Source organism: Trichophyton verrucosum, assembly GCF_000151505.1.
Source record: "Trichophyton verrucosum HKI 0517 chromosome Unknown contig00262_1.f1.exp, whole genome shotgun sequence".
Taxonomy (NCBI): Eukaryota; Fungi; Ascomycota; class Eurotiomycetes; order Onygenales; family Arthrodermataceae; genus Trichophyton; species Trichophyton verrucosum.
Window position 1 is genome coordinate 45383 of NW_003315478.1, and position 26012 is coordinate 71394.

Genomic DNA, 26012 nt, shown 5'->3' on the forward strand with positions numbered 1-26012 from the left:
TCGACCGTACCGTCTTTCCAGAATCCACCCCCCTTGACATGCTGTCCTTAACCTTTTACTATCCTGCTTCCCCTTTTCCCTAGGCCGCCTAAACACCCACAGCGTGCCCTTTAATCCACAATTTCACGACTATCCTAGCTCCTTTTTAATGCCTTTCTAACGGCCGATGCACCAGCGTTCTCCAGTCCAAGCGACTTTGCTTTTCCTTCTTTTACAGCCATCCATCCATCCATCCTTAAACCAAGTGTCCTGGAGTTGTCTTCTTGCCTGTATATCTTTTGATAATCCATCTTGTTTCCAAGCCCTGCCTGTACATATATAGTCTGCTTCACATAAGAACGAGTTTATGAGAGTTACCCGTCGCTGTCTAGCCATCACGCTGCCGCCCGTCCAGCCAGCTTCCAAAGGTCCCCGTCCCTGATCTGATCCCTGTATAAAGTAAACAAAAAGGGCCTGTCGTATCAAACACTTATATATCAACACTAACTAACTACTTAGTTAACTCGTTAGTTACTGGCCGGCCCCCTTGCATGGCCGGCGCTAGCTCGACTTTTAGCAGGAAAAAACAACCAACACCAAAAACAACATCAACAAACCCGCGAGCCCAACTCGACCTCACCCAGCAAGCACCCTCTTGCGACAGGCCCCTCGGACCCGCCGTCGTATTATGCTGGAGCGCCTCGAGGCCGCCTGCGCACGCTCTTCTAGAAGCTCTTCTGGCGCCTCGACTGGCCAACCGGGTCTGCTGGCGATGCGCTGTCTCCAGTAGTCAACTAGTTAGCCAGCTGGACGCAGACGCGAAGAAGCAAAGAAACCCGCCCTGCAGCACAAAAAACTCGATGCGAACGAGGAAGAATCGAAAAGGAGGAACAAGCTGCTACAGCCCTAGCAATCAGCAGGAATCGTTATCACTACGGCTAGCTGGAACTGCTCCCTGTCTCTCGTTTCCTCCGATCCGCAGCGATGTCAGACGTTCCGCTGCCGCCTTCCTCTCCCCCGTCTATTACCCCAGCGCCGCACGACGACGACGACGACGAGCAGCAGCAGCAGCAGCAGCAGCAGCAGGATTACGACTCGAGCAGCCTGCTGCCGCCTCTGCCTTCTCACGATGGCGACGATGATGACCTGAACGAGGACAGTGTCCAGCGCTATGCGGACGATTACGACCGTGACGACTCGAATCTGCCTCCTGATGACCACGACACCAGCCTGAACCGCACGCTGAATGAGGAACGCGAGATGCACAGGAAATTGATGGATATAGAGTCCAGCTTTCTCCCGGAGCCCTCGACGCTGCATGTCGGGGGAAGTGCTGCGGCTGGGAGAGACGATATGTACCTGGCTGGAGCGGATGCACCCAGTACACCGCAGAAGACGGGAGATATTGAAGGCGAGGACTCGTTGATATCTCCAGAGCTACCAAGGGATATGTTCAAGACACCTGCGCCAGCCCGGACGATGGATCCGGAGTCTTCAATGGTTGAACCGGGAAACCAGACGCTGGAAGGGGACAGTTTGGTTGGAATCAATACTTCTTCCTTGGAGACAACATCTACTCCCCCAACCACTGCCGCTGCGGCCAGAACTGTCTCACGAGTTATATCGGCCGCAAGCAGCCGGTCTGGAAGGTTCGGAGACTCTGTTGGTGAAGAACAGCAAGCACATGGCCACGGGCACAGCTTTGAGGATGAGGGATCACACACGGAGAGAGAAGTTGATATCGAGGCTACTCCTCGCAAACCTCGCACGCAGATTGTCGGCCAGTCTCCGGCTCTCTCTCGGTCAATACAGAGCGTCAACACGGATGACAACGATCTCAGTCAGACAGTTGGTTTCCGGGGAGCTGCAGATTCGATCGAGCTACAAAGGACGAGACCCAAGTTTCTAACTAACCGCCAGTCCTCATACCGCTTGTCCACGTCTTCGGTTGCTACAGCTAATACAGACGGTGCCCTCAGCGATGCCACAATGGGAATGGACTACGCTTTACAATCTGGCGGTGCACTTCCGTCAAATGGTGGAAGAGCGTCACACAGCCATGAACAAAAAAGGGACCTGTCAAGGTCCATCAGTCTTGGGAGCATGGCATCCGGCATTTCAAATCTGAGCGATGACCATCCTTATGAAAGAAGGATTTTTAGTGGAGTGTCTGAACTGAGTCTTCATACCCTGAATGAAGAGGAATCTGCCTCCCAACGGCCAGTATCTCCGGGAACTACCGTCAAACATGGTGGTGAAACTGCTCCCATGACGCCAAAGGCGAAAACTACGGATCCATCCTCCCCTCCTGCAACTGTCTTGACGCAGATACACAACCGGCAACCTCCTAGCACTGTGAAAAAATATCAAGAAACTGCAGCGCCGTCTCCTGATAAACGGTCTGTAAGCCGGACACCAGGCTTTGGTCGAGGAAAGAATATGACGTTGAAAGAACAGAGTAGCACTATTGATCGACTCTCAAAGGAGAATTTTGATCTTAAGATGCGTATCCATTTCCTCAACCAGGCGTTGAATAAACGGTCAGAAGATGGCATCAAAGAGATGATTTCTGAGAACGTTGAGCTGAAATCCGATAAAATCAAGGCTCAAAAGGACAACCAGGCTTTGAGAAGGACAATTCGCGAGCTTGAAAGACAACTCAAGGAAAAAGCTGATCTTGCCGACGAGAACAAAGATGAACAGACATCTGAGGCCGGGAAGAGAACTATCGACGATGAGAAATTCCTATACCTGCGTGAACGACTCGAAACATATGAAGTTGAGATTGAAAGACTCAGGGCTGAGAATATCACCCGAGAGAGCGAGAAGAGAAAACTAGCTGAGATGGTGAAGGCGCTCGGCGATGGCAGAAGCGGTATATCAGACTCTGGGGCTCGGGAGGAACGGGTAGGTTTCATTTTTCCTTTATTTTTCAATGAGGTCATTATATCCGTATGTTTGTTCCAATGCTTACTTGCATATCCGTTAGGACATGTGGAAAGATATACTGGAAGCCGAAACTGCAGCTCGTGAACAAAGCGAAGAAGAGAATAAGCGTCTTCGCAACCAGATTCTTCAACTGGAGAATGACATATCTTCCCATCAGTGCCGAGAGACTCGTTACCGCAAAGGACACCAAACCTTCTCTCAAGTCGGTTCTGACTACGAAAGTTCTCGTAGCTATGCAACCTCTAACCCAACTAGGGAGGACTTTGAGCTGCTGAGGCAGGAAAACAATGCACTTCGTCGAGAAGTGACTGCTCAGACCTCGATGCTAACGTCTAGAAATCGTGAGAAGGAAAAACTCTACCAGGAAATTGAGGATTTGAAGCTTGATCGACGCAATGAAGGTCGCTCCATCGCTGGCGATAGCATCTTCGACCGTTCTGCTTCAAGAGCACAATCAAGAGCCATGTCACAGGCGAGTGACAACGATCGTGACACACTGGAAAATAGGAACGGCGAACTGCGGGACCAAGTGTCAGCTTTGAAATTGGACAATCAGGGCCTCCGTAGTCAATTGGACGAATACGCAAACGAGCTAAGCTCCGTGGAACGTGAATATCAGACAGAACTAGACCGCGTAAGCCAGGAGTTACGAGACCTTCAAGCCCAGCGTGACCAGGCCCTTCAGGCCATTGAAGAGCGTGAGGCAGAATTGCAAGAACTCAAGGCAGCTGCACAAGAGGAGCTCGATATCTTGGGAGAAGAGCTTGACCTTAAGCATGAAGACTGCCAGCGTTTGGAGGTCGAGGTCCGAAACCAGCAGGAGAATTTGGACGCTCTTCAGGCAGAGGTCAGATCCGCTAATGAGGGTATTTCCCGGCTTGAAGAAGATGCACAGAGTAATCTACTCAAGTACAAGGCCGTACAGCAAGAGCTGGATTACGTTAACCAAGAGATCGACTCCATGGAAAGGAACCTGGTCGAAGCCAATAACAAGGTCCAGCGATTGACCGTTCAACAGGAATCCAGTCAGAACGAAATTGCCTTTTTGCGAGAAGAGCAAGACGGTGATAAGATCAAAATTGGCGACTTGGAGTCTGAGCTGAGATTCATCCAAACCAGCCTACAGAGCGAGAAGGAGAAAACAAGCGAGCTTGACAGACAACTTGCTGACGAGCGATACCAACATGAGATGGTAAGCAGCAAAGAAAAGCAAGAAGTGCAGCGCATCATAGATGATCTCAATCGTGAGTCCACGGCATCGAAGGAAGAAATCCGTAAACTGAAGAAGAACTTATCTTCTCGTGAAGTTGAAGCCACAATGTGGAAAGATCGCTTGATGGAGCTTGAGAACAGCCTACGTGAAGCCCTTGGTGACCTTAATGGCACCCGTTCAAGTCTTCTCACATCTATTACAAAACTGCAGAAAGAACTTGAGTCTACTTCTCTCGAGCTGGAAAGTGTCCGCGCCAGTCTAGACGAAAAAGAGGCCCTCCTTCGAAATCGTGATGCACTCCTTGAGAGCCATGGGCTTGAGACCCAAAAACTGGCTGACCTCCTAGAGCGTGAAAGACAGGCCCGTCGTGCCGATAAGCATTCATTTGAACAGTCCCTCAAGTCTCATCACCAGGCTTCTCGAACTATCGTTCAGAACAATTCTCGAATCACGGACTTGGAGGGTGCACGGAATCAAGACCGGAAACGATTTAATCACCTTGAACAGCAGTACAAGGACCAGTTGAATGAGCGGAATGTAATGTTCCTTACCTTGTGGAAACGATTATCTGCAATGTGTGGCCCTGACTGGTCACATTCGAACAGCCTTATCAACGGCAATCTCCCTAGTCAGGAGGTCATTGGAAACATGCTGTTCTGGCCTGGGTTCAGCAAGAATTTGCTTCTGGCAGTGAAGACGGTGGAAAACTCGATAAATGGATTCAAGTCCCGTGTTAGAACCGTAGAGCGGAACCTGATGAAAGAATACCAGACCCTGGAAAACAACATGAATGCCCGAATTAAGAAACTAGATCGTTTGGAAGAAATTGTTCGGCAGATGCAGAGCAACCCTAGACGGTCCAACAACACTCCTCCGAATACAAACGCCGAATTAGCAAAACTCAAGGGAGAGAATAGGCTACTCAAAGCCGAGCTCAACCTTCTACAATCTCATTCCCGAGCTAAGGTTGCCAATGATAGTTCTGCGCGAGGGCAGCCATCAAGAATGGCAAGCTCAAGATCAGTCGGCTCATCCCTTGCGAGATTCAGTACAGGGTCAGAACAAGGGACCCCAACCAACACACGATCCGGAAGAAGCAACAGTTCGGTGTCTCGCGGCTCTTCAAATGTTGCTCAGCCATCTCCCTTTTCTTCAAGCACCACACTTGCAAATAACCAAGGCGGCTCAGAAGTTTCCGCTCACCACCACGGATCCGGCCCTAGTCATGGAGGATATCATCTATCTCCCAAGAGCGAGGCCAATCAGGATAGGTGGATACAACGTCTGCGAGATCTAGAACGACGGCTGAAAGCGGAGCGAGAAGCACGACTGTTGGACCGCTCTGGGGCCCGGGAGAGATTAGCAGAACGTAATGCGGAGAATGAGAAACTCCGTGCGGCTCTAGAGAGGGAGCGAATGAATCGAGTTGCCAGTTCTTTTGGGACTGACGCTGGAGGTGACGAAGCCGATCGAAACCCACGCACACCGGAGAGAGCCCGACGCCATGACAACAACAGTCGAGATAGGGGCAGTCGAAACAAGGGGAGGGCCGACAGCAGGTCAAGTGGAACAGACGTTGTAGTAATTGACCATGGATATGAGCCTGATTCTCGTGGGCACAGCGAAGGTCGAAGCACCCGCTCAGGAAGTTATGACGGTGAAGGCGATGACGATGACGATGGTACGGGTACTGACGATGACGGTGGTTTATGCGTTGAGGTCGTGGTGTAATGGTTATGTCCTTTTGGTATCCTCTTTTTTGGGCGTTAATTGTTCTGGCGAGACTCCTAGTTCTTGGATTCCTATTTCTTCTCTCTTATTACCCCTTTATTTACACGACATGCCCTTATACTATATCTTGGTGTCTCATGTTTAGCGTGTTAATGATAATTGGTATCCGTTCTTTGGCGTACACGGTTTAGAGCATAGTGAATATCATGATGCAATTTCATTCTTGTGTATATTTCTAATAGTTATTCCCATATCCAAGTGGGCAGAAGCGATTTCTATCTCAGCAATACCTTCAACGAGAAATCAATAATTCCAACACCCTGATGGATGCTGCTTGTAGACAGAATGTCCACATCATCGCACACGAACTTTGCAGCATTGCTCTCGTTCAACCCGCCGCTGACTTCCACAAGGAAAGTTCCGCGTGGTTTGCCCTTCGCATCCCACTCATCCTTCAGCTGCTTTGCCGCAGCCCGCACTCCGTCAGCAGTAAAATTATCCAGCATGATAACATCAGCACCCGCACTGATGGCAGCATTTGCCTCTTCGATGCTACGACATTCTACTTCAACCTTGGTAGAAAAGCCGGCAGTTGCACGAGCAGCTTGGACTGCTGAGGGTATAGCTTTGGCAATGGTGATAACATCTGCACTGGGGGTTTCACTTGCACCTGTGTTGGCCTGGCTCTTGTTATGACATGCCCAGACGTGGTTATCCTTTAACATGGTCATGGAGCTGAGATCGTGGCGGTGAGGATCAGCACCGCCAACGAGAATTCCGTATTTCTCAACGATACGGAATCCTGGCGTTGTTTTGCGAGTGCCAGCCAGTATACCTTTCCAGCCCTGGTCACGAAGGATGGTAAGCAGGGCTGCAGTCCTGTCATAACTTGTTAGAATATATTAGATGAAAGAAAAACCGTGAAGATGTAATCACTTTGTTGCAATTCCTGAGCATCGAGCTAGAATGTTCAAAGCCACTCGTTCACCGAGGAGGAGTTTTCTCATCGGTCCTCGCACAATGGCGCAAACGGTGACTGGCTCGATGCGTTCACCTTCCTTGACGTTCCAGTCAACACTATGCATCGTATTAGAAGTATCCGGTAATATTCTTGGGGCGTTGGATATCAAGTCTAAGCCGACAGAGTAACCTACGTGCAGCCGAGCTGAGCAAATACTTCATTCACAAAGGGAACGCCAGCCACGATTCCCTAATATACCGTAAAGGTCAAGAATTAGCCAACTTCTTGACTTCAGTATCTTAAATATAACATCCATTAAGATAGTACTAGGACAGAAGAAGTAGCGAGTAACAATAGAAACATAGCTGCCAATTACTGAAGATCATAGATCTACACCAATAGCCACCGCATGCATAGTACTATCAAAGCAAGAACAGCAGCGCACGTTAGCATACCTTGCTTTTCCCCAGGAGCCTTGTTTCTCCCTCAGCTTCACCAACGACGAAGCCTCCATAGTCAAAGCTGGGACAGTCTTCCTCAAGCCATGTTGATATGATCCGCTTATAGTTAAGGGGCAACAGATGGCTTAGGTCTCCATGTGCGGCCGCCATGACTAGCTGCAGCAGTGATTGTCCACGGTAACGTCACTAAATACTTATGTATCCAGCCTATGACCCGGATAGTCGCACCTCCACTAGCGGATCAATCAGAGATGCCAAAGTAATTGGTCGAATGTAACAAATAGATATCAAATTGTCTCTTTGGAGTCGTTCAACTTTCGGCTTTTGTTTTTCCTCGGCTTTTGTTTTTTTTTGGCGGATGAGGGCTCAGGTGATGTTCACGTGATGTCGGCGCGGAGGGAAAGAAACTCCGACACTCCGAGATCATGTGATTGGTATAAAACCTTAAAGTCAAAAAGTCAAAAAAGTCAAAAAAAGGAAACTTCGAGAGCAACTTTCGACTTCGATATCAAACATCGACATCAAACATCAAACGTCAACCATGCATGGGAAGCCCGCCCTTGATATCCACTTTCAGGGCGTGGGCTAAGCAAACGGCATATTATTACAGGCCGCATAGGGACAGCGGCATGTGTTTTGCATCCAATTCTTGCTCCGTAACTAACAGGTATGGGTCTCAGGGTGGAATTCACGCATTATTAATTGTATATACTCCGTATTCTGGGCCTAGTTCCATTCCGCTCTATGGAATATCTCTGTTCCTTCTGGAACTCTGGCTGGCGGTATCAGTTCGGGCCCCAGAGCCGCGAGGGCACGGGAAAGCGGCTATCAAAGTTTGTCCGGAATAGAAAAACTCAACACCCGAGTACCTGCGTCTCGACAGTATTGTTTCAAGAGTTCCTGGTAAAAGAGAGGTTGGTCCTTGAGAGATATGGAGTACTCTTGGGCAATTCGGAGAGTCCGAAGATATGCTTAATGAGCAAGCACGGCTGTGATGAGAGGTCCACCACCTCGGTCCAATTTTAACCAGCTGCTCTCTCGGAGGACAATTGTACGTCTATGTATGCACAATGTACATGAGAGAAACTATAAATGAGATATGGACTTGGCTGGGAAGCCTGATGAGATTTCCTTGCAAGGCAGAAAGAAGGGATCCTCAGCCCATCATGGCTGGACAATACGCCTTTCGCTGGGCGCGGCTGAGGATGCATGTGTCCATGCACACCCATTATAGGTGTGCATAAATCAATTCGCCGAGGACTTGGGAGTTTTGACAGCTAAACAGCAGCAATGTTGGGCAGATAGCCTTGCCATGTGTCAAAACCTCAAAGGGAGTATTATGAACTCATCATCCTCACCCTCAGTGAGATTTGGATGGCTTTCGTATTCGGGAATAGACCAAATCAAAGATCTATAATACGCCTAATACGATGCGAGTCATCGTACTCGTACCCTCCCCCAATCGGGTCGTGTCTGTGCATCTCATCCTATCGGAGGAGTTTGCTCCCAGAGGGTGGAAGTTTGGAGCTTCACGACTCCGTTCGCATTTAAGTATGTCCTGAGTTGTGCAAGTGCCGAAAAATTACCGGTACATATGTATTGTAAGTGATGCATACTCTGATCCTCTGTATTATATTGTATTTGCAAAAATGAGCTGACTGTAATCCAGTTACCAGAGATACAGGAATGCATAAAAATGGCCTAATTGTGCACACCTCGGTCGAATTTAGAATTCCCACCCTTCATGACGGAGTTAAGAGGCTCCAATCAGTGTTTTATTTAAACCGAGAAAACGAGGGAGTTAATCTTATCTCTTAGGTAGTTAGGGATGTTGACGTACAAAAAGAAAAACAAACGAGGAGGTGGGTGATAGGTGCATTAAGCTTGATAGCTATTAAGTCCAGCCACCAGCAAAGAAAGGGTACATAACCAGCAATGTACCCAATGCTATGTGATTATCGGAGGGATACATAGGTGAATAAAAGAATAGGGGAAGAGGAAAACAGGTGGGTTATGCAAAGAGTTATGAACGGAGTAACTTCATTTGTGCTGGGTAGACACCTGTCTACTGCTTCTTGGTTGCATAGATGCCTATGCCATTCCCCTCCGAGTCCTGAAGATGCATGACTTGGCCATGATCCCCTTCTGGAAGAACATCACTGCACTTCTTCCCCCCGTTTGCAACGATTTTCTAATATGCATGTCAGAGCGCTCACCCCTGGTCGACAAGGTAAAAGCGGAAGGGAAGAAACCTCCCCCCACACTAGTTAACGCATGAACGGCAACTTGGTTCACTCACCTCCATCGTTTTCTCGAGGTCCTCTACATAGAGGTACAACTTGACGGTTTTCGGGCCGGTGGTATGCTCTCCGGGCTGGATCTTGGAGATGTTACCACCCAGACCCTTGAGCCCCTTCTCGGGGAATGAGAACATTGCGACGTCTTCAGTGCGTCCAGGGCCATCCTTGCTGAACTGCCAGTTGAACACGGTTGAGTAGAACTTCTCAGCTGCGCCAGACAAATCATGTTAGCAATCAGCCAGCAATCTCAATCAGCGATTGGCAGTGCCACCACGTTCCGTTTTCCAACATTAAAACAGGTATGCACTCGGAGCGAAGGATATCAATCAGTGAGTTGGGGGAGCATACCACGAGCCAGGTCGGTGGCGAAGATTTCAACCCAGCATGGGGTTCCTTCACTTGGGGGTGTCCAGGTGTCACCCATGATGGCTGAAGAGGAAAATAGGAGAACTTGGGCAATTTCCAAGGGAATTTTTGGTCTCGACAACCCAGAGGAATGGACCAGGCAGATTCCTGGGGAGAAAATGAAGGGGTTTATATGCCTTTTCCATCTCACCGCCCTCATGTCCTCCTCCTGTCCTCCACACTCTCAGCTGCCCTTTTCTGTGCCGTTCACAATCGAACCGTGAACCACATCCATCCCTGCCGTCGAACCAGGCAACCAAGGCATCCCAATGGCTAGCCTCGAGCCCATCCCTGGCAACACCTTGTTGAAGCCCATTATACCCTCTCTTTCATCTCTTTTTGACCCCGATTCTTTGGCTGATAGTCATTAAACCCTCACGTGATGACGTGTGCTGTTCGTGTTTCGCACAATTTAGCCGAATCTGGTTAAATTGGACTCGCGTCGCGTCGCCAAACAAGCAAAAACACGAAGTTTTGGCGTTTCTATCGATAAAAAAAAAGGGCGAAGAAGATGGACACTTTCTCGGTCTCTCGTTTAAACGGAGTCTCTTTGCGGGATGAGTCACATCGTGGAGATGGAGAGGGTGGATGCTGCCTGGCTGACGCAGAGAAGGGCCGAGTCCGTTTGCTTTGGAAGCGGTTCGATGTGAAACAAGACACGGGGCAAGGCAAAAGAAACAAAAAGGGACAAGGATCTCAGGGGGCGGATGTTGCATGTTTGTGAGCAGATGAGACTCTCCTTTGTATCAGTACTTCAGGTATCGATAATCTCTCCTCATGCTCATCAGGATGCTTGCTGCGCAGCCGTCGCAGATATGGAGGATGGAAATCGGCTCTCTGTATATTCGAGGACAGTACTGTTTCTTGCCACAGGTCTTCGTCCGCACGAAGCTGGCGTGGCCGCAGGTGAACTGATTGTAGAGCTGGCGGCACATCTTTCAAGCTGTTCTACCTGCTGCTGCGGTGGCGTGTATGTCTTGGTCAGAGGTGTAGGTTGTACCTTTTGATCAAATGAAATACGTAGGATGTTGAAAAAATGAAGACACGAAGTGATCAAAGTGAGATATCTGCACGGTACCTTGCAATATATACAACACTCGAATCCATTCACTGAAGCTGTTGAAAGTGAGAGACAGAGGGAGAAAAGAAGGACAATGGGCTGGTCTGTTCATTGATAGGAGAAAGTACGTAGCCACCTTGATCTATTGTCTAGCACCTTCAGAAGCACGCAGACTTCTTATATTCCATTGTAAAAGGCCATTATAGAAGAAGAACCAAGGCTCAAAGAGTGTATTCGATACAGTCAACAGCAATAGGGAGCTTACCACGGCTGTGTTTCAATTGACAATCTTCATTGACGAGGCCACAAAGACCAACAGCAAAACATGCATCTCCAGCAACACAGAGAGGCATAATATATATAAAAGAAGAGACACTGAGAACGAATAGAGAGGCTCCTGAAACCGACAACCATACTCTAAATTCCCCCCTGCTCCTTTTCCTTCTGTATCTCACTCATTCCAGGAGCGATATAGCGTCCTCGCACCCCAGGTCTGCCCCTTTTTCAGCAGACACATCTTCTGCCACTCCGGGACATTGGGTGCATTTATATATCGACTGGGCTCAATGCAGAATCCCGATCGAGGGCCTCGGGCTGGGTACTTGCCTACGGGTGGGACGTCGACGTGTTGGCCAGTGTAGAACTGGAACGCGGGCTCAGTGCTGAGGACTTCCAGGTGCATCTTTGACTCCTGATGTTTGAAGGATGCCAGTAGCTTGAGATCTCTAGGCCTGGTATCTAATGGGATATCCTGGGGGTGGGTATCGACTATGAAGCAGCTATCAAAGTCAGGGCACTTGTCATCAATAACGAAGGGCTCTGTGACTCTCAATGGACCGTAGGACTCAATGGTTCCCAATGGAATGCCTGTCGAGTCAGTCGGCAGATATTTATCAGTCGACAGCACTGCTTCTGTGCCATTGATTGTTCGATCATCGCTCAGGTTGAAGTAGCTACATCATGTCAGTAAATAGTTAAGATAGTAGCCAGAGAATGGAAGTGAAATAGACAGACCTGTGGTTTGTGACCCCCACGACCGTCTCCTCGCACTCCGAGCCTATGAACTCGACCTCGTATTCAATCTCAAGCTCCGTTTTCCCGTCCTGCTTCCCAGCAATATACCAGACTCGCAGCTCAACGGTGCCAGGATATCCCTCTTCACCATGTCTGCTAGTGTACCTAAACTCGACAGATTCACGGCCTTTTCTATGTACAGGCTTCGGACCCTCGAAAACTCGAGAATTCCACCCCTCTTTGCCTCCATGCAGAGAGTTCGGCCCTTCTTTGGAAGTTATAACGTATGTTTTATCGTTCAGGTTCTTTACAACGCTGTCCTTGAGCCTGTTGGTCGTGCGGCCGATGGTGCTGCCAAAGTACGGCGCATTGTACTTCCTGTACGCCTCTTCGTCAGGCAGAGCGAGGACAATGTTCTTACCAGCAACTCGGAACTCCTGGATGATGGCTCCAAGTGGAAGAAAGGCGAAGTGTGTATCTTGCTGCTGGGCCATGGTGGACTGACTGGTTGTTCACCTTCGACCAGCAAAATGTCAAGCGCTATCAAACTGCCTCGAATCAACCATCAGCCAATCCAAGGCTTTCAAGGTCTCTCTCTCTCTTCTTCGCCAAAGCGATTATATCCTCCTCGTCGTCATCTAGCATCGTCGTCCGTAAGATCCTTGGACAGGGCAGCTATCACAGAGCAAGCCACTGACGTCACTGGAGGCAACCAGCTAGAAGCGTCCCACAGACACACATCACAGCTCACGATGCCGGAGGTTACAGGACCAGGCAGAGACGACGGCAGACTTTCTGTCAGCCTATATGTCTGTGTGTCTGTGTGTCAGTTTCTCCTGCAACGATATATTCCTGTGCCGTGTCGACAGTGCAATACAACTCCGAGTGGTTGGCTATATAGTTAGCTGGCCTCACAGCCAACGGGCAAGCAATCTCCTAAACAGACGGACGGGGAACACCCCAGCTGGCTGGCCCCAGTCGATACATCTTCGAAAACGCCGTTTCTGCGCTCAGACAAAGCGGATGGCCGCTTATCCCTGCTCCGAGATTACTTATAGACATCCATTTACAGTGTGCAGATGCATGCATGTGTTGCTTGTCTCGTAACGCTCACAGCGGTGCACAAAAGGGATACCAGCAAGCCGTCCCGACGAAGCCAACAACACATGGTAGTGGAGTCTTGAGAGGGCAGAGACCCACGATCGGACATGAATTGGCCAGGAAGGTTGATCTCGTTGCGGCGAGAATCGCCGTCTCTCGATATGTGTGGATATGCATGTGGATGCGCGAAGAGAATCATTGACTGTGCATTAACCGCATAACTAATTTATCCATCCATGGATGTGCCAATAACGGATGAAGAAGCTCGTTCCGCAGACGAGACCGGGATTCGGAGCGGAAGATTCGTACGAGGATGAAAGATGCCCCGGTATCTCTCTATCCGATTCCTGTACAATGATTTGAGATGCCCCTATTAGCCACGGCTGAGAACAGGCCAGGACTGGATCATTTGATAGAGCAGCCGAGAACGAGCAACAGCTTGGTTCTGCACAGCTGGATATAATTACTGTACAGTGGCTTTTTGACAAACCGGGGATAACTGGTTAAGCCGATGCATATAAGCCCTAGTAAGTTGTATCCGAACGGCCGATCACTTCTGCTTATATACAAAGATACCCTCTTCTAGGTCATCTAGAGATGAATATTATTAATATTACAAGAGCTCCGAAGGTCAATTGCAACGTCAGCAAGCGCTTAGAGATCGATATATAACTAACTATCGAGCATCAAGTAACGAGCATCGCTTCCTTTCTTTTTTCTAGCCTCGTTTTGCTTTTTCCTTTTTGCCTGAGCTACGTAGCTTAACTAGAACTTTCAAGTTCCTATTTTTAAGGGAGAGGAAAAGGCGCGAACAGAAATCAGGGATGTCGTCGATCGTCATCAAAAGTCTAGAATGATTGAATGAGAGGGGAGAACCTGGTAACTATCCAGCGTTTGCCACCAGCATCTGCTAAACGTGAATATACAGCCAAGGAAAAAATATTAACGCCAGCAAATGCACAACAGAAGAAAAACCATTCATGCCCTATCCTTCCCTTCAAAACGTAGTATGAGAGACATCCAAAGAGGGAATATTAAAGATAAAGTAAAGAAATTCGTAGAGGCCATACTGTAAGGTCATCAGGATTAGACAAGGGCAGAACTCGTTAGGTCCGGAAACATGTTGCTTTAAAACTGGTTAGCGTGAATAGTCATTATATAGGATCCAGGGAGTTTGGACATACTGAGATTGAATTGATTCCATTTGATCAAATGTCAGCAGCGCATCTGCAAATCCCAATTGGAGGTTCTGTGGTGAGACAATGCCTTCACTCCGTGCAGTAGCCAGGTCCGAAAAGAGTGCTGCGGGATTGAATGCCGTTTGTTGGTCCTGCTGCTGCTGCTGTTGCTGGGCATAATATAGCTGCTGTAAGGATGCAGCCAGTTGACTATGGCCCTGATGGGGCTCTGAAGTGGAGAGCGCTTGAGGGAAGCTGTCGATGACGAAGGTGTCTTCCAGCACCGGGCTTGGGAGACTCGATGGGGAGGAGGATTCGGTCGCATGAGAAGGAGGGGATGCCCCCTCAGAAGTCGAATCCATCGATTCTCCTCTGCCCTGTTCCTCTTCAAGGTCCATTTTCTCTGGTTGATCTAACAGACCCATCGTATCTGTCTGTTCGGCCAGCTCCATTCGCCCGGGATGCTGGGTCACTTGCGCCCGTTCTGGACTTTTGCGTAGCAGTTGAGCTTGCATCGCCTCCAAATCCTCTTCAAATCTCGGCAGCCCGGCATTGGCTGGCCCATCTGCTACATTCAACGCCCCCAGTCGCTCCAGTATGTCATGTGTCAACGGGTGACCATTATGGGAGTTATTTAATGGTTGGCCAGGCCACTTATTCCCTTTAATCAACAACTTATACATTTCTTGGATGCCAAAAACCAGCGAGGTTTGCTGATGTTCCAGCAACTCAACGTATCTATAGCATAATGATCAATATAGGGATTGATGCCCAGAAATGGAGAATTTGACTTACCCTTTGGGATAAGTTTTGTCATGTGTTCTCTTGCGCTCTCCATACACGCAGACAACATTATCAGCACTGCATCGGGCGCAGGGCAAATCTCCATCACACTACGTAAAACGGAAAAGGGGCCCGTCGGTTAGCGCATGGTTTAACGTGGCAAACTGTATGTTCCTTTCTGCTATGACTCTGTGCATACCTTTGATTTCTTGAGTCGACATCTATCACAGGCCTTGCCGACCCTTTTGCGAATGGCGTTGCTGTCATTAGAGTCTGACAGGCTTGACATCCTTGGTGATGATGACGAAGACATGGCTCGTGAGCTAGGCATGGATGGCACCAATAACAGTAACTTCGCTTACTGCGCCTTTGTATTTTAATGCTCAGGGGTATATGAGAAGGCAATGGAACGCCCTGAAAGGACCCGTTCCTTTCTGCCTTTGCTTGTTCAGGGTATGTTGGCCCTTTGTTTAACGGGTGGGTATCTCCAGGCGCTTGGTTGGTTGTGTCGTGAGTTATACGGAAAGATGCTATGGATGTTGGAGCCTCCTTCGTTTGCGCTGCCTCAGGCGCTCGATGAAATGGTGCGGAAGGGGAAAAGAAATTGAGCAATTAAATCGTTAAATTAGCGACTCTTTGGTAAGCCGTGAGCCTGGTAGAGTTGTATATAGTAGCTTAGTGAGCTTAATTGAACAGTCTTCTTGGTGACAGGAATGATCGCGGCGGCATAAGTGTAACCAAATAACTGAGAGTAATAGTAACGAGCAATGCCTTTCGTAGATGGTGACGCTCAAGTGTCACCTTTTCTTATTGTTCTCTAGTTCTGAGGTTAAGATCAACTCGAAGTATCAAGAGAGAGAGAAAGAGAAAGAAAGCCGTGGAAAATATGGAGAGTGAATGCTCTAATATCCTGCCTTCTTCCAACTAGGGGGGAAGAAGGAAGAAATATAAAAGAGAAAGGGCAGTGATGTTTATCTTATACGACATTGCTCATCTCAAGGAACCCCGAAAGTTAGTTCGGCTGGCAGGAGTACATATAGTACATCGCAGTACTCCAACGCGGCGCCGATTGATCATAAGCAAATGATACCTAGTCAAAGTCCACGGAGACCGACTCCGTACTAGACTGGGCTGGGGTGGGTGTGTGGGCTGGAGGAATGGAGGCTGGATGACAGCTGGGCTCCCTTTCTTCCACCCCCAAAGTGTCTTTTTTGCGAAATTTCATGCAAAAATGAGTGACAAGCCAACATGAGGTAAAAAGAAAAAGGAAAACTAAAAATAAGACAGTTCCATGGTCGAGGGAGTGCGAGCATGCAATAATGTCGCTTTACTCGCCGAGCCGTTGATGTCATTCCCAGAACTATTGTTCTTGTTTATCCTTGGCCGAAGGGCCTCGAGCTGGTTATGTCCCTGGATCCTGGGATCATAGCTGGTCGGTCCTGTCATGTTGGAAAGTATTCGTTTGCATACCTGCAATGACATTAACATACATTTTGCTAAGAGTGCGTATACGCCTGTCTGCATCTCGCATAGAATGTAACTATTTCGGAGCAAACTTCGCCTTTATTTTTTTTCTTGTCTAGGCTTCGACCACAGCTCGTGACGATGGAACCCAGGAATATAGAAAGGCTCCATATTGCCGTGCGAGTATAAGTAACTCATGGCCCTTGTTAGTCTTTCTGAATGTGTGACTGCCGTCATTCCGGTTTCTTTTCTCGTCTTTGCTGGCTCTGGCTCTCTGTCTCTGCGTCTGCTACCGCTCCTCGTCCGCGGAAGGAGGAACTTTGGTGCCGAGTCGGGCCCGGAGCGAGACAAGGAGATCATCAACCGACCTCTCTTTAGCGCAGCCTCTTATTTTGCAAACTGACTCATCCAAGCTGTATTAGTTATGCAGAGCGCTTGATTCCAAATTATTGGTGAGAGAGGACTTCAGGTGCCGTATCCGAGACGTATCAGTTTGTAAGCCAAATACCGGACTTTGCGACCATCCATCCCGGACGAACATGAATCTTGCTTTTTTTCTTGACAATTCTTATGCTTATTTGGTGAATTGCAGCGCTTTTGCCGCATGGTTGACAAATTCGTCCGCCATGACTTTGCTCCTTCATCGTCCTCTTTGCCTTTTTTTCATTTTTAATTTTTCGTTTTGACCTTCTCTTAGCATGTTTTGCATTTTTTTTTTTTTCTGGAACCAGGGCGCAAACGCAGCAGCGTATTCGCAAGGCCAAGAGCCCGATTCCTCCCCCTTCTTTGCTGGAGGATAGGCAGCAAGATTCCGTTCATTCGTCTCCTGGCTATGATTATTGATGTGCATCGCGTGGGCTGTGGGCTGTGGGCTTTTACGGCCCCTGTAAGAGCTGCTCATCCACCACAAATACGATTTTGTACCTGTATTGGGCAACGGTTGCGATTTGTGGCTGGAATATCACAACAAGCGCCTCGAGCGGAGGCGCTGCGCACCGTAACTCCGTCCGGTCGGTATTAAGCAGAAAGACGGGATTCGCATAACGATATACCCCTCGTCTAGCAATCTCCTGATCAGGCTAAAAGGGGGGGAAGTATGGAGTACATATGTAGGCTCTCGTTATGCCTCTTCCCCCCTGTATATAGTTAAAGCTGGCCACAAGACCAGCAGCTTCGACCAACGGCTTCAGACCCGCGTTAGAGTGGCCGTACCCCACGTTGTGTGCCTGTAGGGACAGCATCACTACTATCCGCCGGGGAGTAAGTTACTGGCCTGAATCCCCCTTCAATCAAACACAATGCCTGTCGACGGGCCGCGACCTAACCACGTATACGTCTGTGTACTCCATAAGCGAGCTGGAGAGCAGCAGCGTCGACTCGTCATCCCGTGGCTGGTTATCCAGGGCTGAATCCAGTCCTGCCATTGCCCCGAGTCAGCCTTCATTCGGGTTCATTTCCTCACCTTTTGCCCTCTTCCAGCATGGCAGCTCTTCTGCTGCCGTCAATATCGCGATGTGGTTGAAAATTGTTTGGTTCTTCTTCTTCTTCAGCGTCGTCAAATCGTCCCTTTTTGGCTTGCGCAGAGCCATATCACGTGCTTACATTACAGGTATATACAATACGAAACTTCACACTGAAGATTGTGTAATATTACTGTAATAATGGAAAGCATATTTCATATCACGTGGTGCATAATTTGAACACAAACACTGAAGGCGAAGACAGCGACGACGACAGCGACGACGACGGCGATGATGATGATAGAAAAGAAGACGGGGATGAAGATGAAGAATCTGACCCGAGAGGAGGAATAATACGGGGCAGTACATCGTTGACTAGCGGTTTGCTCCTGGGCGGGATGGCAGCTCTCTCTCAGCGCGGCTCAAGCGGCATAGATCTATATGGAGTATCAACATCAAGACCGGAGACTCGACCCATTGTCCCTGGTTAATTGTGATGTTATGTCAATATAAGACGGGTAAGAGGCACATAAGCGTACATTGATAGGATTTAAACCGCTAACATAGTCATTAAGCAACCCCCGGACTCTGCATGTTGCGAGGCGAGCCCCCCACGTCTCAAGGTTATATGTCGGTGATATGCACAGGACGGGCCACCGCCCGTGCAAGAGGTGGTGGTGTGATACTGTACCATTTTTACCCTTGTTCGGCACGGACGGCGAGACGTTAACGTGGTTGAGAGGAAGAAGGAGAATGAACAAAGGTTCTTGAGCTTGAGAAGCCGGGGAATTTTGGGTTGAGGCGCCCCATTATCCACTCAATCACACTGTTGCGAGCCCGAATGCTCCGTGCCTGGGGGGCGTTAGACGAAGATGCATACAGACCATTGAATAATGCATATATAGGGGGAGAGCTGCAATGACCACCCGTGGGGGAAAATAGACTCTTTGAGCGGCACCTACTGCCGAGCCGCAGGATCCGCGGGGGAGCTTTCCGTGGAGAATAAAAGCGCTGGGTTCAATAATTAATATACCGATTTGTTTTCTTGATTCCACATCCCGTTGGAAGGGAGCTGGTATATGAGTCTTCTGCTATTACTATCGTTGATACCCGGTTCCTATGGAGGATGGATCGTGGGATATAGATGATGAGCGTGGGTGCCCCCCTTGCTTACCATGTTTCTGGTACAGTTGAAGGACCGAATCTGCAATCCTTCGCTCGGCCAGCTTGAAGAAACGGTGGCTCTAGCAGGCGTTCAGCAGCTGCATATTTATGAAGATGGCCTGCATGTTACGACTCCTTCAGAGATCCCAGAATTAGGGTGTCCCTGTCCCTGTCCCATTGACCAAACTTACTGTCGGCAATTAAAGCTAAGTTTAAATAGATGGGAGCAAAGTAAATAAACACAAACAATGCAAAAAAACAGTAGGATTGCTGCTAGACACTCAAATCATACTCCGTAGAAATGTGTATATATGTGGGTGGACATACTCCGTAATCGTTAGGTAGGATAAACAGGCAAGATATATGTTGAAACATGCATCCAGCCAGCTTAAATCAAAAGAAAAAGAAAAGACAAGACAAGAAAGAAAGAAAAGCAATAAAATGCAAAACTATCCACCCAGAGCAAGACGGGATTAAGATGCAGTGGTGCGGACCTCTATATATGTATCAAATCGAGCAAAACTAGGTAGAGAAGGGCAAGAATGAGAGGTTCCGATCCAGCCGTGGGGAATTATATAGCTAATAAAGAAAAGCAAAGAAAGATCAGGAAGGAGGTCGCGTGGTCGAGGTAGCGAGCTGTGTGTGACAAGCATTAGAGTAGCAGTCGGGATTGGTGGTGGCCAGGTGACGGTGAACAAAGGGGATATTCAGGGGCAATGAAGGGGCTAGGCATGGTATATATATAGCTTAAGTATAGCTGTAGTGGTGGCTTAACTGCCGCTACAGCAGCACAGCGTCTTCCACCATGGTATGGAAACACGCTCTGAAGGTTTAAACTGGCCGAGCCCAGCATGCCTGTGATCTGAGTGAGGATAGTTGTTAGGGTAACCTGGCTCGCCCATGTCCGGATCTGGCTTCTTGCTCGAATGCGTGGACAGGGTGCCCGGACGAGACTGCCCCTGGCTGTGACCCTGGCCCTGGCTCTGGTTCTCCCACTGATTGGGGTTGAGGATCGGCTGACCAGACCTGGGACGTTTCGAATTAGCAGCGTTGGCCCGTCTGGTCAGTGCCTGCTGGACGATGAGCCAGATGCTTCGCCGACGGGAGCGTGCGCCCGAGCTGACACTGCGTCCTGTAGGGTCTTGTCTCTCTTCTGTAGTGAGAGGAGCCGTCTGGCTGAGGGCTATGGGCTCCGTGGCTCGCCTGCAGGCGGCGGAGAAGAAGCGTGAGGCCGAAGAGAGCTGCTCTGCCTCTTTGAAAGCATGGAGCTGAGCTATCTGCTGCTCCCGGTGTAGCTTACGGGCCTCTACTACCCGTCGTACAATCACTGTCCACTGTTAGTTAGTGATAATAGTAATAATAATAATGATAAGTAAAAAAAGGGGACACGGCGTACAGGCAAAGGTCTCTTCGATATTGACCATCTCCCACGCACTGGTCTCCATGAAGCCGCAGCCTCTGCTCCTGGCCCATTCGAGGCCCCGTCTGGAGCTGATGACCCGGGCTTCCTTGAGATCACACTTGTTGCCGGCCACGATCTTGACTGGCGGCGGCATGCCCAGCGTCGGGACGTCCTCGGGCGGCTGGTCGGGATAGTCGCGATAGAACTGCTTGAGCAGGCGGATGTTCTGCTCCTCCCGGTTCTCCGTCTCCATGTCTATCATCTCCATGAAGTGGCCCAGCGTCTCGAGCGTGGGCTCGTTGGTGATGTCGTACACCAGCAGAAAGGCATCGGAATTGAGGTTTGATGCAGCCCACAGGCCGCGATACTCCTCCTGGCCGGCCGTGTCGGTGAGCGAGAGGAAGTACGGCAGCCCGTCGACCGTCCGAGTCACCGAGTAGGAGTCTTCTATAGCATCTCATCCTGTTAGACTGTCCTTCTTCGTCGTCTTCGTCTTCGTCTTCGTCTTCTCTGTGTATCATTGTCTGGACGTACCGATGGTTGGATCATACCTGCAGCCGCGATGTTAGCCCACGAAACGCCTCGCTGGATCTCTGGATGCCTGGATAACCGGCTCTACTTACTCGTGAGTCCACTGGCTTCGGACCAGCCGCAGCGTAATCGACGACTTGCCTGGTTGCGGTCAGCTATCCAAACATCCCGTCCCGGTCGTTATATAACTGTCCAGGCCCTGCTAATAACAACAAACAACAAACACCAAACACCAAACATCACCAACACCAACACCAACGACAACGACAACGTACCGCATCCTCCATCACCGCAGATAGTAATGGAAATCGTCTCCGCCATGGGCTTGCGGACAGCGCCGGCAAACGCACGCGAAGACGATTCCGCCGTCGTTCTCGTATCGACCCGGGGGTGGGATCTCGAGTCGCAGCGCCGGCCAGCCCGCCTATACTAGGGAGTTATAGCGCAAGATAGGCAGCCTGTCTCTCTGTCTCTCTCTCTCTCTCTCTGTGTGTGTGTATATATATATATCTATCGGAGTCTCTGCTAACTGGTCGTCTAGGGCGAAGATAACAGCAGCGTCCGTCAGCGTCCTCCGGCGAATATGGCGTGAGAAAAGCGATCTGTCGCCTTGCCTGCGCTGGTTTTTTTCCTGGCCTGCGTGTTTCAGAGAGTCGCCATCGTCTGTCTGGTTGCCTGCGCCTGAGGAGCCCGCTCCCCCCCTTGGAACCCACCGGGTGTGCGCTCGTCTCTTATACGGGCTGCGTGGTCTCTACACTAAGTATGTACAAGCTATCGCCTCGCAGGACGACGAGCGGAGAGGAAGAAGAAAAGGGCCTTCCCCGGCTGCTTGGTTGCTGTCTATGCCCTATGCAGTATCGCGCAGGCCCCGAGTTGGCTGCGATGTGCAACTCGAGCGTCCAGAAGCTGGGAGGGAACAGCTTGCTTTTTCCGCTGGATTCTGGGCTTCGTGCTTGGTTCTGGTGCTGGTGCTGGATGCTGTATTTCTATATGGCTGTTATGAGTCTGATTCATTTTAATCCATGTACTCTGTACATACACTGGTGCAACGCTGGAAAGAAGGAAAAAAAAAGGGGGGGAGGGGCCAGAGGATGTGTCTGCTACCGAATAATATGCAGGGGGAGGGAATATATTGGAATCGTGTGCGAGATGATATATATATCAGACAGGCCTGGATACGATATGACGAACGACTAAACTACCTCGCTGGCCGACCACCGTCATCCCAAGATTATCTTCTGCATGTCATTTGTCTGGGCCGAGCAGGGAACATGGATGCTGCCGAGAGCTACTAGCTACTTAGCTACCGGTGTTGATGCTTGTGCTGGTGCTTAGACGATCGATCCCGGAGTGCAGCTGCTGCCATCCCCCCAGGCAGCGTCATACACGGTGCGCCAGACCTCGTTCATGTCGAACAGCATGGGCGTTGTTGTCCAGAGCCGGCAGTCCGCCGGCTCGCTGACAAACTGTAGCGGCGTCTTCGAGCTATCGTCCGGATGGACGGCGTTGCGAAAGTTGACTCCGCCCTCTTTGATGCGAGCGAGCGCATCGTCGCCGTTCCGGGCCACCTTGCCGATGGGTGTCTTTGCCAGACGCTCCTGTTCCTTCTCGGAGGAGAGGTCGTCGACGGTCAGTATGGCCACACTACGTATCTGACTCATGGTCAGCGTCTGCGTGCCCTTGACGCCGCCGACTGCCTCGACCCGGCCAGCATGGCGCGGACGCCCGCCTATCACCACTGATTTCACCCCGTTGCGCCTCAGCAGGTCGGCCATTAGCGCGCAGGTCGAGCCACAGGCACCGTCGGTCAGCAGGACCATCTGCGCCGGCTGGAAGACGGGAGGGGGCAGGTTCGCTCGGTCCAGGTACCCGGCCACCGTTGTCTGCCCTGCAAAGCCAGCCACGTCCTTGTTCCCCAGATCCCAGGTCGACAGGTTCGTGAACTTGAAGCCACTTACCTCGTCAGGGCCGAAGAATTCCTTCCAGTTCTTCCGGGGCCGTCCATGGATGTCCATAAACACAGAAGCGTCAAACTCCTTTCCTCGCCGGGACTCGGCCTGTTTGCCGCCACTGCCATCTGATAGTGCCTTGTTCACTTTTTTGCCTACGAAATCAAGCTGGTCGGTAGCCCGCAGGTTAGAAGCATCATTGGGATCGTTCTTGGGGAATAACTAGAGCCATGTTAGGTCTTTGCCTCGAAAAAACTGGAAACATATCAAACGGAGGAGAATTACCTGTTTGAACACATCATAGCCCATGAAGACGGTGCCGCCTCCATTTCCAGTCACATCGATGATGAGCTTCGACTTTTTCGCTTTCGCACAATCAGCCAGGAACCTGCTGACCACAGCACTATACTGCTGGAAATGCAGTCCGCCGGACTTGTCTTCTGCCAGGAGGGAGGTGATAGACAACACGGCTGCGTCGTTACGGCCATCAAGGAAATACCCTGCTACTGCACCAGTTCCAAACTCCTCCACTGCCTTTGGGAAGAGTGGTCTCGGCGACTTGCCAGGCTCATCCCGTTTCTCAAAGTGGACTTCTCTCTGGCTAATAGTCGTAATGGCACTGTGTCTGTTATCCCTCCTCTTCCGCCGTTCCTCGGCATCGTCATCATTGCAGAATTGATGGTAAAACGATTCACCATCCTTCACCCCGGCCCACACTTCCCTGGTACTGGCGCGATTCACAAACGACCTCGTCGTGCCGTTTTCAAAGGTAAGAGTCGTGTTATCGCCAGGGTACGCACCTAGCGCCGAATAGAAGCTTCCGTACCAGCCCTGCTCGATCTTTGGAATAGAGTAGAAGAGGCCGCTGTACAATGAATCTAGATCCCGCTGGCCGCCATGGTGTGACCACTTCTGCAGCCAGTCGACGGCATCCTCGCCGTCGATCTGCGTGACTGCAGATGGTTTCCATTTTGCTCCCTCCTTTACAGTTGCATTCAAATCACCTAGATTACATGTGCGTTAGCAACTAACTGCACACAAGACTAGAAAAGAGAAAAAAAAAAAAAGAAAGAAAAAAAGCATGCTTGCTATACATACTAAAGACGTATACCTCTGGGAGCTTCACCCCGTCTTGGGAGACAGAGACGAGCGGCCCAATGTCAGGTCTCCCGAGCTTAAACACGCTCATAAGGTCCAAGTCGACATAAAAATGACCGTCATAAGCAGATGCTATCAGTGCAGTCAACTCATTTTGGAACGAATATTCATTGGGATACTCGCCACGGCTCACTTTATCCCTTATCTTCTTTAGGCCGCCTACCACGTCAACCCCAGGAAGCTGATATCCCTTGGGCGGATTCTTGAGATAATCAATTGTGCTCTGCCATTCGAGAAAGGGGAAAAGACCATCGATGAGTTTAAGAGCGTGTGACTTTTTGATCGGAACGGATGTTAGACAGGCATGAGCCAGCCCGGCCTCGATGAGTAATGCCCGTGCTATAGACGACAGGTTCAATAAGATTGCACACAGAATAGCCATGAGCTACGAAGTAGCTTACCATATGGATCCTTCTTTCGCTGTTCCTCTTGCGCCTTAGCTATCAGTGCACAGGGTTCCTGGCGCTGATTTGCGTTTGAGGATATCGGACTCGGCAATGCGAGGGTTTGGGGAATTATGGAAGACAACGCTGCCATTGCAACGATGCCATGATGTAACCAACCCATGATTGGATATTGAACCAAGAAAGAATAAAAAAGGAGGGGCAGTTATCAGTTGTACAATGTACAGAAAACAAATATACAAGAAGGAGTAAGATGATATGTAAACGGCTCGTGGAAGGGAGATGGTATGTATAAGGGCTGTCTTATAGATCTATCTACGTCTCAATGACACAGATCAAATAAATATAAACAGACAAAAAGGAAGGACTAAGTAGAAATGAAGGAGAAATCTGCAGCCCTGCAACCCTTCTTCATCAAGTATTGGGGGAATAGAGAAGGATCTATTCTGTATTTATACCCCTAATGAAGGGCCCAGTTTAGCGGAGGCATCTGGCCGGCGCTTGGTGAAATCTCCTCCCCCTTACCCGGCGGGTAGCTCAAATTCTCTATACACACCACCTGACCGTTGGAATCTCCGGCCCAATAGAGCCCTTTGGTCGACTCTAAGCCCACTTGTTGAGGCAGACTGCATAGAGATACGAGCAGTGCTCCGATATTAAGAGGACAGGCTGTTGTACCGCCGTGCTATGCTCTCGTGGTGCCGCCAGGGGTTGTCTGCTAGCTATTGGCTATGCTCTCGCAGCCAGCAAATATGAACCCACAGCCCGCGGACAGTCGCAGAGCAAGGCCCAACGGACAACACCGTCCAGTTAGTTGAGTTTTCCTGCAGCATTCTTCTTGTTCGTTGGTGAGGCAGCTTTCTTCTTGTCACTGCTAGATAGACATGTTGGTTGTTGGCAGCATCATTACCGTCTTTAGGAGACTATGCTCTCAATATTGGACTAAAAAGGTCAATACATGTTCATTTCATCCGTCTCTCAACCGTTTAGTCTTGCATCCTGGCTTCAAAAAAAGTCTTCTGCAGGTAATATTCTGTGGTGGACTTGTTGGCGGCGCTTAGCTGGCGATATCAGATGGCTCCACAAGTTCTGATATTAAATCAATTTAGCGGCTGGCCCAGCTGCTAGCACGATCAGATAACTCTTCCCTTCCCCCGATTATATCTTCTCATACCTCCGCTCCTAGTGGAATTGCTGAGTTGACGGTTGGTATGAAGAAGAAAAAAATTCCCCGCCAGCGCAGGCATCGACAGCATGTAAGTAGTTAACTAGCTTTAATGTTGTATAATTCCGAATTATGTGCCCGCGTAGTCTGTCTATAGTAGTTATAAAAAGTATTACTACG

General features: G+C 49.6%; 8 protein-coding genes across 8 annotated transcripts; 2 read left to right on the forward strand and 6 right to left on the reverse strand.

Moving 5' to 3' along the window:
* Positions 1 to 963: 963 nt before the first annotated feature.
* Positions 964 to 5872, forward strand: TRV_03089 (uncharacterized protein; the record flags this gene model as incomplete). Its single annotated transcript, XM_003022747.1, has 2 exons — positions 964 to 2931; positions 2969 to 5872. The coding sequence occupies 2 exons, from the start codon at positions 964 to 966 to the stop codon at positions 5870 to 5872; spliced, it is 4872 nt and encodes a 1623-aa protein (XP_003022793.1).
* Positions 5873 to 6147: 275 nt separating this feature from the next.
* TRV_03090 (uncharacterized protein) lies at positions 6148 to 6957 on the reverse strand (the record flags this gene model as incomplete). Its single annotated transcript, XM_003022748.1, has 2 exons — positions 6148 to 6751; positions 6809 to 6957. 2 exons carry the CDS (start codon positions 6955 to 6957, stop codon positions 6148 to 6150), a joined length of 753 nt encoding a protein of 250 aa, XP_003022794.1.
* Positions 6958 to 9359: 2402 nt separating this feature from the next.
* Positions 9360 to 10159, reverse strand: TRV_03091 (uncharacterized protein; the record flags this gene model as incomplete). The annotated part of the gene is made up of 3 exons (XM_003022749.1): positions 9360 to 9485; positions 9594 to 9802; positions 9943 to 10159. The coding sequence occupies 3 exons, from the start codon at positions 10157 to 10159 to the stop codon at positions 9360 to 9362; spliced, it is 552 nt and encodes a 183-aa protein (XP_003022795.1).
* Positions 10160 to 11510: 1351 nt separating this feature from the next.
* Positions 11511 to 12567, reverse strand: TRV_03093 (uncharacterized protein; the record flags this gene model as incomplete). Its single annotated transcript, XM_003022750.1, has 2 exons — positions 11511 to 12012; positions 12074 to 12567. The coding sequence occupies 2 exons, from the start codon at positions 12565 to 12567 to the stop codon at positions 11511 to 11513; spliced, it is 996 nt and encodes a 331-aa protein (XP_003022796.1).
* Positions 12568 to 14312: 1745 nt separating this feature from the next.
* TRV_03094 (C6 transcription factor, putative) lies at positions 14313 to 15448 on the reverse strand (the record flags this gene model as incomplete). Its single annotated transcript, XM_003022751.1, has 3 exons — positions 14313 to 15090; positions 15148 to 15245; positions 15335 to 15448. The coding sequence occupies 3 exons, from the start codon at positions 15446 to 15448 to the stop codon at positions 14313 to 14315; spliced, it is 990 nt and encodes a 329-aa protein (XP_003022797.1).
* Positions 15449 to 18111: 2663 nt separating this feature from the next.
* TRV_03095 (uncharacterized protein) lies at positions 18112 to 18550 on the forward strand (the record flags this gene model as incomplete). The annotated part of the gene is made up of 2 exons (XM_003022752.1): positions 18112 to 18208; positions 18315 to 18550. 2 exons carry the CDS (start codon positions 18112 to 18114, stop codon positions 18548 to 18550), a joined length of 333 nt encoding a protein of 110 aa, XP_003022798.1.
* A 1443-nt stretch (positions 18551 to 19993) lies between these two features.
* TRV_03096 (RAS small monomeric GTPase, putative) lies at positions 19994 to 21146 on the reverse strand (the record flags this gene model as incomplete). The annotated part of the gene is made up of 3 exons (XM_003022753.1): positions 19994 to 20529; positions 20659 to 20998; positions 21033 to 21146. 3 exons carry the CDS (start codon positions 21144 to 21146, stop codon positions 19994 to 19996), a joined length of 990 nt encoding a protein of 329 aa, XP_003022799.1.
* Positions 21147 to 22487: 1341 nt separating this feature from the next.
* TRV_03097 (uncharacterized protein) lies at positions 22488 to 24728 on the reverse strand (the record flags this gene model as incomplete). The annotated part of the gene is made up of 4 exons (XM_003022754.1): positions 22488 to 23327; positions 23391 to 24109; positions 24204 to 24602; positions 24665 to 24728. Coding segments are annotated over 4 exons (2022 nt in total), but the record flags the coding sequence as incomplete, so codon positions are not given.
* Positions 24729 to 26012: the final 1284 nt, after the last annotated feature.